The sequence below is a fragment of the Chelonoidis abingdonii genome, chromosome 1, assembly GCF_003597395.2.
Source record: "Chelonoidis abingdonii isolate Lonesome George chromosome 1, CheloAbing_2.0, whole genome shotgun sequence".
In the NCBI taxonomy this organism is placed as follows: Eukaryota; Metazoa; Chordata; order Testudines; family Testudinidae; genus Chelonoidis; species Chelonoidis abingdonii.
This window is the reverse complement of record NC_133769.1, coordinates 108,676,559-108,689,905: the sequence shown is the minus strand read 5'-3', so window position 1 is coordinate 108,689,905 and position 13,347 is coordinate 108,676,559. Positions and strand designations below refer to the sequence as shown.

Below are 13,347 nucleotides of genomic sequence, written 5' to 3'. Positions count from 1 at the left end.
ATCCAGTCATCACGTACTGTAGCTGATTTAAAAGATAGGTTACATACCACAGTTAATAGTTCAGCAATTTCACATTTGAGTTCCTTCAAAACTCTTGGATTTTTTAGCCATTTATAATCTCTTGAAAGCTGGTAGGTGAAGCTCCTTACCTTAATTTTATTTCCTCCATCAGACAAATGTAGTAGTTCATAACTATAGGGTTGCTAAAAACATTTTAAAATATATGTACACCACTTTTGTGGTGGTTGGTGATTGTGTGAGATAAACTGTGTTTAACAGGCACCTCTGATTTTCTTTTACCTGCCCTTTGTCCACTAATTCAGTTTCACCAGGATTTAGTCCAAACCCACAGAAGACTTTGAACAACTGCCACTTTAAAAAGAAATCCTGGTATGTTTTCCTTCTTTCACTCCATATGAGTTTCTCCACTCTCCACCTCCCTCACCCCAAAAGCCACATTGCCCATGACCCAGGACTGAACATTACCTCTCTATGACCAGTGACAACTTCAAACACAATATTCTCTAGCCTCTTTCAGTTATAATCATCTTAGGTAAAACATTTTCTGATAGAAATGCAATTAAGTTTATATACCTTTAAATAAGTTTTTACTGTGTTACTATAAAAAGCACATGCATGCTGGAAAGACAAAGGAAACTTTTTTTTTGTTCTTTAAGAATGGAAGATATTACGTCTTTGCAGAATTGGAAGTCCATGGCTGGCAGCCCAAATCTGTTTCATCTTTCAGCATAAGGACAGGATATAAGGTCACTGTCAGCTTTTAATTGAAAACATCTTCAAACCAGATTTCTGACATGGATTAGGATTTTTACATCTTCTTGTGTCACATGACTGCTATCCCAGCTATAACATGACCTTCCCTGATGCAACATTAATTCCAGATTTAAAATGAGTATGAGCACGGGGCAGCTGACATGCAAGCTTCCCTTATAACCCCACCAATATTCTTACCTCAAGCCTACAGGGACCTCCTCAATAAATGCTCAGTTTTGATCTCCAGACACTGCCAAGTTGTGCCAAACCACGTGCGATGGTTGTGTGATTTAGAGTGCTGCCCATGGGAAGCTGCACACATGAAACTCATTTCATTTACAATCAAAGTTTAAGCCATAGTCAGAAACACAAAAGGAGAGTGTTTCAACCACTCAGCCACCCCATTCCCCTTGGAAACATTTACATCCCAGTAAAGGGAGGCCAAAAATGTCATCGTGCTAAACTGTAAGATCAGAACTTACTATACTGTAAGTTAAGTCTGCTGTTCTACAAAATACAAAAACGTTTGTTTTGAAATTCTCAACTATCTTCAGGCTTTTCGGGGGGGGGGGACCACCCCTTTTTCTGCTACAGAACACACACCCCCTCAATAGCTTACCTTTTTAATTTAGCAAGCAAGCAGTCCTCAATCAAGAGCACCATCCATGAAAGTCTGATTTCTAAAAAAGCTAGAAGCATTTGAAAATTGCAGCATACTGAGCATGAGCAATAGAAAGTGTCATTTCTAAAATTATGCCCTTCTATGAGATGATCTGCACATGTTTATATTATTTTCAGGTGTACATTAATAGGCACCAGACAGCTTTAAACTTAACCTGGGCCCTCTTGACCCCTCATTTCTCTCTCTCTCTCTCTCTTTTTTTTTAATCAAAGTGAGGATTCGAACATGTTTCATTCAAGTGTCCCAATTTCCTCAAATATACTGGAGCCTCCAGAGAAAATGAAGTCTGAAATACAGATGACTAAAGTTTCGGTCTAAGTTTCCTTCTTTGCTAATCTGCTACCTGAGTGCACAGGATCCATTAGGACTTCTCCCCACTTCATGGAGAAAAGTTAATCTCTAACTTTTGTAATAATTAAATGACAAAAAAACCCTCACTAAACACAGAATTAAGGGTTCTTACTGATAGCTCGTGCCCTTCCAGAACATTGATTCAGCAAAACTCAAACTGAAGGTTTTCAGAAAATGCAGAGTTATGGTACACATAACCACATTAACTCTGTCCCCTGGAGCTGGCAATAGCCACTGGGAATTACCTGCATGCACTCCAGCTGCATTTAGGGTGTTAAATGTAGCTGAACTGAATGGCGGAAGTAATAGCTGGGGAAGGTTGGTGAAAGTGTATTTGTGATATGAGGAAATCTGGGGATTAATTTGAGGAAGATTACCAAATTATGACTGTGATATGAAGAGATCTGGGCCTGCGGACCCCGAAGGGTTGGAATCAAAGAAAAGAGGTGCATGTGCATTTTGAGGTTCCAGTCTGCATCAGGTCAACACAGAATTGTACAGTCTGGGTCAACAGAAGGGCCCTGGGATTTCCTTGCCATGGATATTGTCATTAGTTAGGTGGGATATGAAAGCAGTTTGTGGTTTAATGATAGCTAGAGAATGATACTGGTTTAAGTGGTATCCTATGTGCAGTTGTGACGAGGTTGTAAAAGTGTGAAGTGACTGTTAAATTTTACAAGGGTGGTATTCTGTCAGGGGGAACAGGTTGAGTGTAAGCCAGGTGCAGGTAACATCTGTGTGTTGTAGTGAAAAGGCAGAGAGAGTATGTGTGTTATAGAGTATTACTCAAAGAGGGCAAAGTTAAGGTTGGGTGAGCATTTACTATAACTCTCTATTTCCTGGTTTTCAGAAGTCAGAGGTTTTCAGAAAGTCAATAAAGAAAAAGTAATCTACACTTTGATGCTTACAGTTGAAGTAAGCTGCTGTAAAGAACAGTTATTTCATTAGCCTGTAATAAGCCCCTTGTACAGTTTATGTGGTACATTTGCTTTAGTGGCTCTTCAGCTATTAAAGAATGAATGCCACCGAGAATTAGAAGAATTTGTAGCCAATAAGAGATGCTGAAGCAGTGTTATCTGTCAGGCAATCCTCAGAGAATGCTCAAGGTTTACTGCATACTAATAGGGCATATGACCACCTCTCCTGTTTTCTTTAGTGAAACCAAAAGCAAAGATCAGGATAGGGAACAAGGATAGGTCGTCACTGACAGATTCCTGTATTGGTCTTTTATAAAGCACTTCAGACTCACTTTATTTTTGTTATTGCAGTGTTCTTAGAATACTCCCCAACCCTTTGAACACTAAAATCATCACAGTGAATGAGCCATATTTCCTCTGAGTATTAGCTTCCGCTGGCTAGACACTGGTTTAATTATAAAAACAGCACCACAAATATGTCCAGAGGCCCTGAGACATTGCAATTAAAGGCTGCTAATTAAAACCAAAAAGTCACAGTCCACTTACTGTCTAGTCAAAAGGAGCTAAAAATATTTTTACTACCCTCTAGAAAAAGACAGCTTTGACACCTCCATAAAGATATCATACCTAAACTCTATTCTACATACAGCATCTTTGAAATTCACTGGAGGTTTTTTAACCTTCATAGGAGTCCAATCCAACTGTTTAAAATAAGTGGAAAATCCCACACCAGCCGCAAAAGGAGTTGGATCAGACCTTAAACATGCAATACCACAATAAGAACTAATATCAAAGATGAAGATAAAGTATTAATAAAATGAACATATACATTGTACAAATGCACAGAGAATCACCAAAAATGGGTAACCGTCCCCTCTGTAAAAAAGTTTTTTTTAAATATATCCAACACTTACAAATACATCAGTCATTGCCATTTCAGTTTTGCTTACCCGTAATGAAAAGAAAATCAGCCTTTCCTAGACGTCAAGCTTAGGCTGGTCCATTGGGTGGTTGGTTGATTAAGGCAAGTCTTATTGTTTATTATGTTATCATTATCACTTAAGAAGATGTTTAAATAAAAATCTTAACTTGGATTTCAACAAAAATATACATCAACACAAGGGGTCTGTTTTATGAAATGTCATCTCTTGATTTAAGCAGGCACAAGTTTCTACTGATAAAAGTGATACAATAAGGAGTTTGTGTGTATGATGCATCTTTGTAATATAATTTAACAACTACATTACAGTTGCATTTAAACCGTTAGAGCCAAAAATGGATTAAAAACTCAAGTCCTTAGCAAATTAAGCATTGACAAAATATTAATTTTCCATATAAAGTAATCAGCTTCAGACAATTGTTGTCTCACTGCTATGTTTACATTTATTTGCTTTTAAAATAGTTGCTAAAATTAGAAAACCTTGCCTAGTATGCACTTTGTGGTTTCACACAGAAGACAATATATCTGGAATCCTGCAAATGCTATTACAGATTGATGTTGTGACATTTCCAAATGTCAATGCTATTCAGGATATCCAAGTTATCTTTCGTAAAAAAAAAAAAAAAAAAAAAAAAAAAAACACACACACACCACACACACACACCACGCATGCACAGACCGCCCAACAATCCCTCCAGAAGCATGCAAGTTGTGGGAAATATATTCGCTGCATTGACTCCAAGAGCACATCAGCTTTCAGATGACATCATAGAAGACTGAAACACCTGATTACCAGACAGATTTAGAAGGATGGGGGGAAATCGACACCACTCCATATGAATTACATCCTTAATTCTATGCTAATAGGCAGACATTCAGCTACTTTGCTTTATATAAGGCTGTCTGCTCATTTTAAGAAATTATGCCTTAAAATTAAAAAAAAATGTTTTCCAAAAAAAAACTTTTGGGGCACACATTTTCTTTTTAAATCTCCAAAAAATATTTTTTAATTCCCTGTACAGAGATTTGTTACAATGACTTGCTTTCAGTCTTCCCAGTACACAAAGCAGAAGGGTTTTGGCACAGAAGAACAGGAATGATGATATTCAAGTGTAGTTAGATACTGTTTCTGTCCCCTCTTACACCTTTAACATAAACACTGTCATCTCTGGGAGAGGGGGACAAACCTGTATCCCAAAAGCGCGTGCAGTAATTCTATAAGGTTTTGTTAAGTGACATATCAGTCACAAAATAGCCTAGAACACAACCTCACAGAGGCCTTTGGTACATGGCACAGAACAAATTAGAGCCCTGGCATATTTTTGCCATGAGTCCTCGGTACAAAGAAGCCTCAGTACCTCACCCCCCATAGGGACCACACCTGCAACCCTGGGCAAGGCAACCTGCCAGAGCATTGCTCTGTGCAAGGCAGAGGAGCTCACGGATGGGGCCTCGGCTCCCTTTTGTTTCCTTACCTGCCATCGGAGAGCCCAGGAAGGCCGGCACGGACAGCAGCAGAGGCAGCAGCACCGGGAGACCCGTTCGCAGGGCCGGGCGGCGGGCGATGCACCGAGGCTGACCCGGGCACCAGAACACCAGCGTCACCAAAGCAACCACGAAACATGTCATCCCATCCATAGCAAAGCTCAGCCTCAAGTCATCGCTGCCTCGCTGGGCATCCCCCGAAAGCCAAGGCTGGGATGGCTCGGCGACTCCTCCTCGGCACATCCACCCCGCAGGGCTCCCGTGCATGGGGCGGGGGCTGCAGCGCCCCCAGCCCCCTCAAGATAACCAGGGCAGCTGCCCACCGCAGGGCGCAGGGGCGGTGTGGGGGAGGGAAGGAGGAGTCTCACACGGGGAGGGAGAAGGGGGGTAGCACGGCAGCCCGGGGAGCAGGCAGCGAGCACTAGGAGTAGCAATAGCCCCGGGGGCAGGGGGGCTCCTCCTGCCGGCCGTAGCTCCCGGTGCCAGCAGCTGCAGGAGGCGCCTGGCTTCTGCTGCTTCTGGCCCGGCTCGGCTCGGCTCGGCTCCTCACGTGGGTCAGGGCGACGCGGCGGTGGCTGATCTATCCCAGTCGCCGCGGCGGGCCCCAGCTCCTCCCGGAGACGCGCTGAGATCCCGGCGGCAGGGAGCGGAGCGGAACGGAGCGGCCCGGCACCTGCGTGAGCGTGTGAAAGGCAGGCGGAGGAGCGCGCGCGTGCCCACTTTCTGCACCGGGCCCGGCTCGCGCCCCTGCTCCCCGCGCGCGGGCACAACGCAGAGGCAGGCGAGGAAGCCGCGCACCGCCGGCCGGGGCAGCTTGGCGCGCGCACGGGGCGGGGCAAGGCCCACACTGGGGGATGCGGGGGAGGGGCTGGTGACGTCACCAGGCTCCGGCTCCGGCTGCTGCGGCCCTTGGAATTGTTCGGGCGCTGCGCAGGGAGCGCGTGGGCGCTGCTGCCCCTTCGCGGGGAGGAGGCAGGTGGCCCCAGTGGCCCCGGGGAGCTCGCACCGGGCTCCAAGGGGGTGGGAGGTGAGAAGCAGCCGTTCTGCTCTCCAGGCAGGGGTGGGGTGGGCTGCTGGGTTGCCAACCTGTCATCGTAAGAAAAAGTTAACTTCCAGAAACATGGCAAGGGGCGCTGGTCTGTGCCAGAAACTTCGGTTGCTCTGGCTACTACAAAAACAGCAAGGAGTCCGGTGAGCCCTTGACTAACCAATTTATTTGGGTATAAGCTTTTGTGGGCAAAACCCCCACTTCTTCTTCAGATGCAAATGCTTATGGCTACTGCATTACTGATGGGTGGCTAGATGATTTAAACCACTGGTGTAGGCACAGCTAGGTCAGCAGAAGAGTTCTTCCATCAATCTAGCCACTGCCTCTCAGAGAGGTGGATCAGTGACCTTGATGGAAGAATGCCCTCCATTGATGTCTTTGAATCATGATTTGAGGACTTCAGTAACTCAGCCAAAGGTTAGGGAGTGGGTGGGTGAGTTTCTGTTGCCCACGGCATGCAGATTAGGTGATCATGCTGGTTCCTTCTGACCTTAAAGTCTATGAGTCTATATAGAAAGCATCTGCACTAGAGCACTACACAGCTGCAGCACCAAAGTTGTGCCACTGTTGTAGCTGTAGCATAGATGTGTCCGTCATCATTCCAACAAACAGTGGAATAGACAGGGATGGCGAAGCCTTGTTCATCCCTTAAATGGTGGCTTACAGCACCAGAAGGATTCATATTCAGGAAACACAAAATACTTTATGGTGGTGGAATTAGTAGTTGCAGTCCCACAACCATGCCTTGTAGGCATCATACTATTCCTAAAAGTGAGAGCTTAAAATCCCTCAAGCCAAATGTTAAAAAACAGGTAATGTTGAATGAAAGCCACTCTACTGCCATGTACATCCACATCTACATCCCGTACAGAGTTTTAGAATTGAAATTATAAACATCAAACATGAGAAAAAAAACTTCATAAGCATGGCCATCCTGGGTCAGACCAAAGGTCCATCTAGCTCAGTATCCTGTCTTCAGACAGTGGCCAGTGCCAGGTGCCTCAGAGGGAATGAACAGAACAGGTTATCATCAAGTGATCCATTTCCTGTTTCTCATTCCCAGCTTCTGGCAGAGGCTAGGGACACCATCCCTTCCCTTCCTGGCTAATAGCCATTTATGCACTTATCCTCCATGAATTTATCTAGCTCTTTTTTGAACCTATTATAGTCTTGGCCTTCACAACATCCTCTGGCAAGGAGTTTCACAGGCTGACTGCGTTGACTGTGCATCTTTAAGGTTACCTTTATCTGACAGGACACCCACACAACCTTAACTCTGCCCTTGTAAGCAAAACCTGAAGGAAAACCACAAGGAACTCGAAAGAACAAAGTATCTTACCCTCGCTAACAAAATTAAAAAGGCCATTTCACCACAGCTTCTGATAACAGGAGTCCAACAATACTCAGTACAGTCACAGAGCAAATGCAGCTGGCTGAAAGGGGTCACATTGGAACACTGAGCTGCCTCGCCTTGTTTCCAGCTGCACAGCCACAATTAAACAGGTTAACAACATATCGGGGGATTTCCTAATGTTAACACTGTTTGGGTAGAAATTTCCCAAGTGGTACTGCCGCAAAGACACTTGAAGCCTGGAAGCTCAGAATTTGGGGTAAACACCCAGAATTCAGTGATAGAGAAACAATATTGACCCCAGGAAATCTGCCATACTCATAGTTATTACTGTTGAACATGGTTTCGAGGAAAGGGTGTGGAAATTTTACTAGAAAAGTAAAAGTAAGAATTTTGGTCATCTATTTTTCTTGCTTATGTGCATAGCATCATATGCCAGCAATGGCCCTCTGCTGTGTACATCGGCCAGACTGGACAGTCTCTACGGAAAAGGATAAATGGACACAAATCAGATATTAGGAATGGCAATATACAATCAAAAACCTGTAGGTAGAACACTTCAACCTCCCTGCCACACAATAGCAGACCTTAGGGGCCATCCTGCAGCAAAAAAACTTCAGGACCAGACTTCAAGAGAAACTGCTGAGCTTCAGTTCATCTGCAAATCTGACACCATCAGCTCAGGATTAAACAAAGACTGTGAATGGGTTGCCACTACAAAACCAGTTCTCCCTCTCCTTGGTTTTCACACCTCCAACTGCCTAGAACAGGGCCTCATCCTCCTGATTGAACTAATCTCGTTATCTCTAGCCTCGCTTCTTGTTGCATATATATATATACCTGTCCCTGGAAATTTCCACTACATGCATCCAACGAAGTGGGTATTCACCCACGAAAGCTCATGCTCCAAAATGTGTTAGTCTATAAGGTGCCACAGGACTCTTTGCTGCTTTTACAGATCCAGACTAACATGGCTACCCCTCTGATATAAAATACATAGAACTTTTCTGTTGCTCAAATTTTTATGTCAGGGATCCAGTTCAGAGAGGATATGTGGGTGCATCAGAGTGACCACCAAATTAATTTAAGTTGCTGTTTGATTCTAGCAACATTCAGTTACTATTGGCCTGGGACTCAAACTGAGCAACTAACAGTTTGAGAAATGATAATTCCCTCCACCCACTTCTCACCAGCAACTCCACACAATCCCTCTCCTTCAAGAATGTCACTTTTATCCCTCACCCTAGTCCCCAGACCTTTGTCTTAGGTTTCCAGCTCTTTGGTTCTTTGTTAACAAACTGCTCAATTGAGCTCAATGGGGGTCAGAAGCAGGACATTAAAATGAATGCTAGCATTGCCCCTCCGCTATAGGTAAATGGGTGGCTATCTGAAGCTACTGTCCTTTTTCCAATATACAACAACCCTTGCTTGAATTAATGCCTTGTATACATAAAGTACCTCCTTTACAACAGTCAAGTAGACAGAAAGAACATACAATATTCATACATTATTATAGGACATGAAGTTGCCCTATCATCAAGTATACTGAGAAACTGAAAATAATTCTATACATATTTAGTGAAGTCACAACTATTATATGGAAAAGAGTAGAGATTAAACTACTGGAGAGTCGATTTCAGTAAGAATTAGAATCTTTCCTGCACTGTGGAAGCTTATGCAAAACCACCAGACCTAGTTTATAATGAATGTGACCCTTAAGAGGAATCAGCTTTAGGTACATATTTACTAAAAAAAAATTCCTTCAATCCTCACCTAGATAGATTGCTCATTGAGAAAGTGGTGTAGCCATTCATACATGCTGCCTTTAATCTCCTTCCCAAAACATTTAGTAAACAAACCTTCCCACCATATTATATTATATGCCTTTTCAAAGTCAATAAATATTGGCAGGAAATATCCAAACCTTGCAGAACCCTTCCTCACATCTGTTTCCAGTCTTAGTGACAGAATCCAATGTACATCGTCCATTCCTGAATCCACTTTGACTTCATACAAAAAGACAAGATTTCCCCTAAATAAAGCATACGTCAAAGATTAATCAAACGCCATGTTAACTCACATAATTCACTGGATAAAGCAATAGGTCCTTGGATCAGTGGCTTCTCTCTACCAGCATTCAAGGTTAGAATTAAAAAAGCCCACATCTAATCACTATATTTATGGCCAGACTTTCAACATGAGACACTGGTAGCAGAGCACTTTTGAAAATCTGGCCTATAATTTTCACGTTTAGTCCTGTTGACACAGGGCTGCACAATACTATTAGTAGTTTGGCCTTCTCCAGAGTCTGTCCTGCTCAAGTGGGACTTAATCATAGATTATTAGAGTTGGAAGGGACCTCAGGAGATTATACAGTCCAACCCCCTGCTCAAAGCAGAACTAATCCCCCAATGGCCCCCTCAAAGATTGAGTTCATAACCCTAGGTTTAGCAGGCCAATGCGCAAACCACTGAGCTATCCCATCCTCCCATATGCTCCAGAAGCTACATCCATGTGCCCCAAAACAAGATATTTGCACTCAGTTCCCATCCCAAACCATCTATGCTCCCATTGCCCATGGTCACTCACTTCCCCCTCTCCAGAGTCTTTCCATCCTTCTTATCTCTAGGTCTCCTTACAAGCTCTCCCTCACAGGTTCTCCCTGGGTTGTTTCCCCAGCATTCTTGATGGAGAACCCTACTCCATGTCTTACATTATCCCCCATCTCACTAGACTAAGCAAGAAACTTAGTCTAGTCTTTCCCAGCCCAGTCACATGGTTCTTGCATTATCCTTCCTATTAGTCCCTCCAAACAACATCCCCCAGAATGCCCTTATTCAGGGCTGAACCTGGGACTGGAGCTATCCTTATGTTGTAGCCTTGATTCTTTCTTTTGTTTATTTGTATTCTGGTAGCACCTAGGAGCACTAGTCATGGAGCAGAACCCCATTGTGCTACGTTCTGTACAAACACAGAACAAAAAGACGGCCCTATCTCAAAGAATTTACAAGCTAAGTAATCTTTAAAGGACCAGCACACACACCATTACAAGCAAACATGGTGACAGTATAAAGAAAATATTTGAAAAGTGTTAATTGTGAAGAAGGAGAAGGGTTATTTAGAACAGTCCATGGGGGCGTAACAAGTAGTAATGGAATGAAACTATGAAATGGAAAATACGGTCTGAATATTGGGACTCTCAGTGAGGTATATTCAGCAATAGAATAGCTTTCTCAAGGAAAGTGATGGTAACGTCGTTTCTTGGGACATTTAATACTAGATTGGATAGAACACTAGAAAATGTGTGATAGGGAGCAAGACTAGATGAACTGAAAGATGGTTTTCCTCTCTCACTTGAATGACTCAGTTATAAAAATGAGCCAAAACCTATAGTGTTATTAAATCACCTCTCATCTACAACCGGATTGTAAACTATATAAGCATTTGAAATATGCTACCGACACACTGGTTTCATCATTACTCTCCTATAGATTTTATGTTGTCGGATATTAGTATATGAATAGAACTACTGACTGCAGATAAATGAAATATGTATTCAGGTATTATAGTATTCTCTTTGTGTGTATATAAACTGAAAGGAACCGAAATAATGGAAATACACTTCTTTCCTTAAAATGGAAGAGTAGAGAAAAGCAAACTGAAGATTGATTTAACCCTTCAGAGACACTACTGTCATACATATTCTCCTAAGCAATTCTGTAAAGCATTTATCTGGCATAGCCTCCTGAGCATTTGATTATATGCAAAGTGTTAAAATAAAGATGAAAGCATGACAAAGTGCATCTATTCTCAATCCTGCTTGTTTGAGACAACACAAGTAGGCATTTGCAGGATCAGGGCCTAAGCATGTTAATAGCTAATGTAAGCGGATATAAGCTCTTGAGACTTATCTGTTTTAAAAGTTAGAATGGTGTGCGCACAGGCGCGCTCTAAAATTCTCATCCAGTAGGGATCTATACTTTCAACTGCTGTTTCTGAGTTGCCTGGAGTAGTCTGTCTGAGCCACATTTGCAACTGCAAGGTAGCAAGGGAGGGGCTGGTATAGTGTCTAATTGCAATTTTTCAGATGGGCCATGGGGGAGTCACAAAAGAGACTAAGCCTATCCCACATGAATAGTTAAGGAGGCACCAGGTGCAACTTCTGCTGACATTCAAAGTCACAGCTAGAAAGTTTACTGAGATGAGCAGCTGCATTCTCTGAACACAAAGGCTTTCCTCCTCTGATTCTTTTCAGTGATATTTTACACAACCTACAATTAAGATCAGGTAAAGGGCATGTTAATTAATGTTCCTCTCAGTGAAAACTACATTTTAGACACTAAATTCTACATGGTTATCATTTCTGAAAAAGTTTAACTTTTAAATTCCATTTGAGTCACCAATGAGGTTCAGAATTTCTCAAAATGGTGTATGGACACAGTTCCATATTTTTAATAAATGTTTTCCATGCAACTAGTGTTTAGAGGTCTCAAAACTTAGACCAATTCTGTATCCTTTTAAATATATTCACTGTATTTTACTTCATTTTGTGGTGTTACAATTTGAAAAAATTACACTAATAACCCAATTTTATGCAATTATACTAATACAAAACATTGTTAAATTGAATCCTCATTATCTACATCCTAATTCTCTGGGCTGCCTCACTTTCAGATTATAATCTAAAGTCTGCACATCAGAGAAAATGCTGTTGTTGTAATATGAAACCTCTTTCCCAGTTATTTTTCCACCATCTTTCACCATACAAACTGTTTTTATTGTCTGTAGCCAGAGGCACACTTAAGAAATCCAATTTAGCATCATAGGCCTGCAGTGCATATATTTTAGATAGGCTTTCTGTTGTATTATTGTGGTAATGACCCAAATCCATTTTTGCATCTATAAATATCTCTTGTCCTGCATATATAGGACCAGAGTGTAGCTGGCCCTGCATGGGTTCATAAGGGGCGGGAGGAGAAAAGGCAGAGGGAGCATTTCTCCACTTTTATGCTCCTGTGCAGAGGCCAGTGCCAATGACTATGGCTATGCTGCAGCATAGCACTGCCACACTCAGGCTAACTGCCCGAACTTGGACCCAGGATGTCAGGCAGGCTTGTACTCGGATGGCTAGCCTTAGCCCCCGCTCATGCTGCAGCATCCACCCTGCGATTTTTAGCATGCTAGATGAAGCTGAGCTAGGACAAGTGTGTTTACCGGGCTGGGACACAGTGTACCTTGCAGTGTAGACATATCCAGTGTGGCTTTGGAGTGCCGGCAATGCACAAGGCTAGCACTGTGGTGATGCCAGCAGCATTTCCAGTCCCAAGTCTTAAAAAATGTTGAGAACAAGTGCTTAAAAATAATAAACATGGGCTCTTTTTTATTTACCGTCTGGTTTTTGAGCCGTTAAGGTTCATGTTTTTCAGCTTTTCTCCAAATCCATGAGGGGTAGAAACTTAATTTTTCTTAAATGAAAGCTGAACTTCTCTCAGAGTCAAATGATTCTAGGATCTGGGACTTCCAGAAAAACAGCAAATGTCACAAAACTCATGAGAGATGGCAGCACTGTGCTAATTTCCCTCCAAATAAAGTGAGGAAGCAGTCCCAGCCTGGCATATGTGCTGCCTTTTGAAAGGATAGGGAAAATGTGCACTTTCCTGATGCCCCAGGAGGATTCCTGGCTGACTCCCACTGCTGTACATCTGTGTCTGCACCCCTTCCCCAGTGCATGGCTGGGCTTGAAAGGGACAGTCCAGCCACCAAGGGCACAATCCTTAAGCTACAACTGTTTGTCATAGC

The 13,347-nt window shown here is 42.8% G+C and overlaps 1 protein-coding gene across 2 annotated transcripts in view; it reads right to left on the bottom strand.

Annotated features, from left to right (window-relative positions):
* KIAA1549 (KIAA1549 ortholog) overlaps positions 1 to 5,976 on the bottom strand; it is a 213,815-nt gene extending 207,839 nt beyond the window's left edge. The window contains exon 1 of one of the 2 annotated variants that reach the window (XM_032781967.2): positions 5,140 to 5,976. In XM_032781967.2, coding sequence (XP_032637858.1) covers positions 5,140 to 5,416 — 277 coding nt within the window. In that variant the 5' untranslated portion in view covers positions 5,417 to 5,976. The remainder of the gene's footprint in view (positions 1 to 5,139) is intronic. The other variant, XM_075068954.1, reaches the window with a different exon arrangement.
* Between the last annotated feature and the right edge of the window lie 7,371 nt (positions 5,977 to 13,347).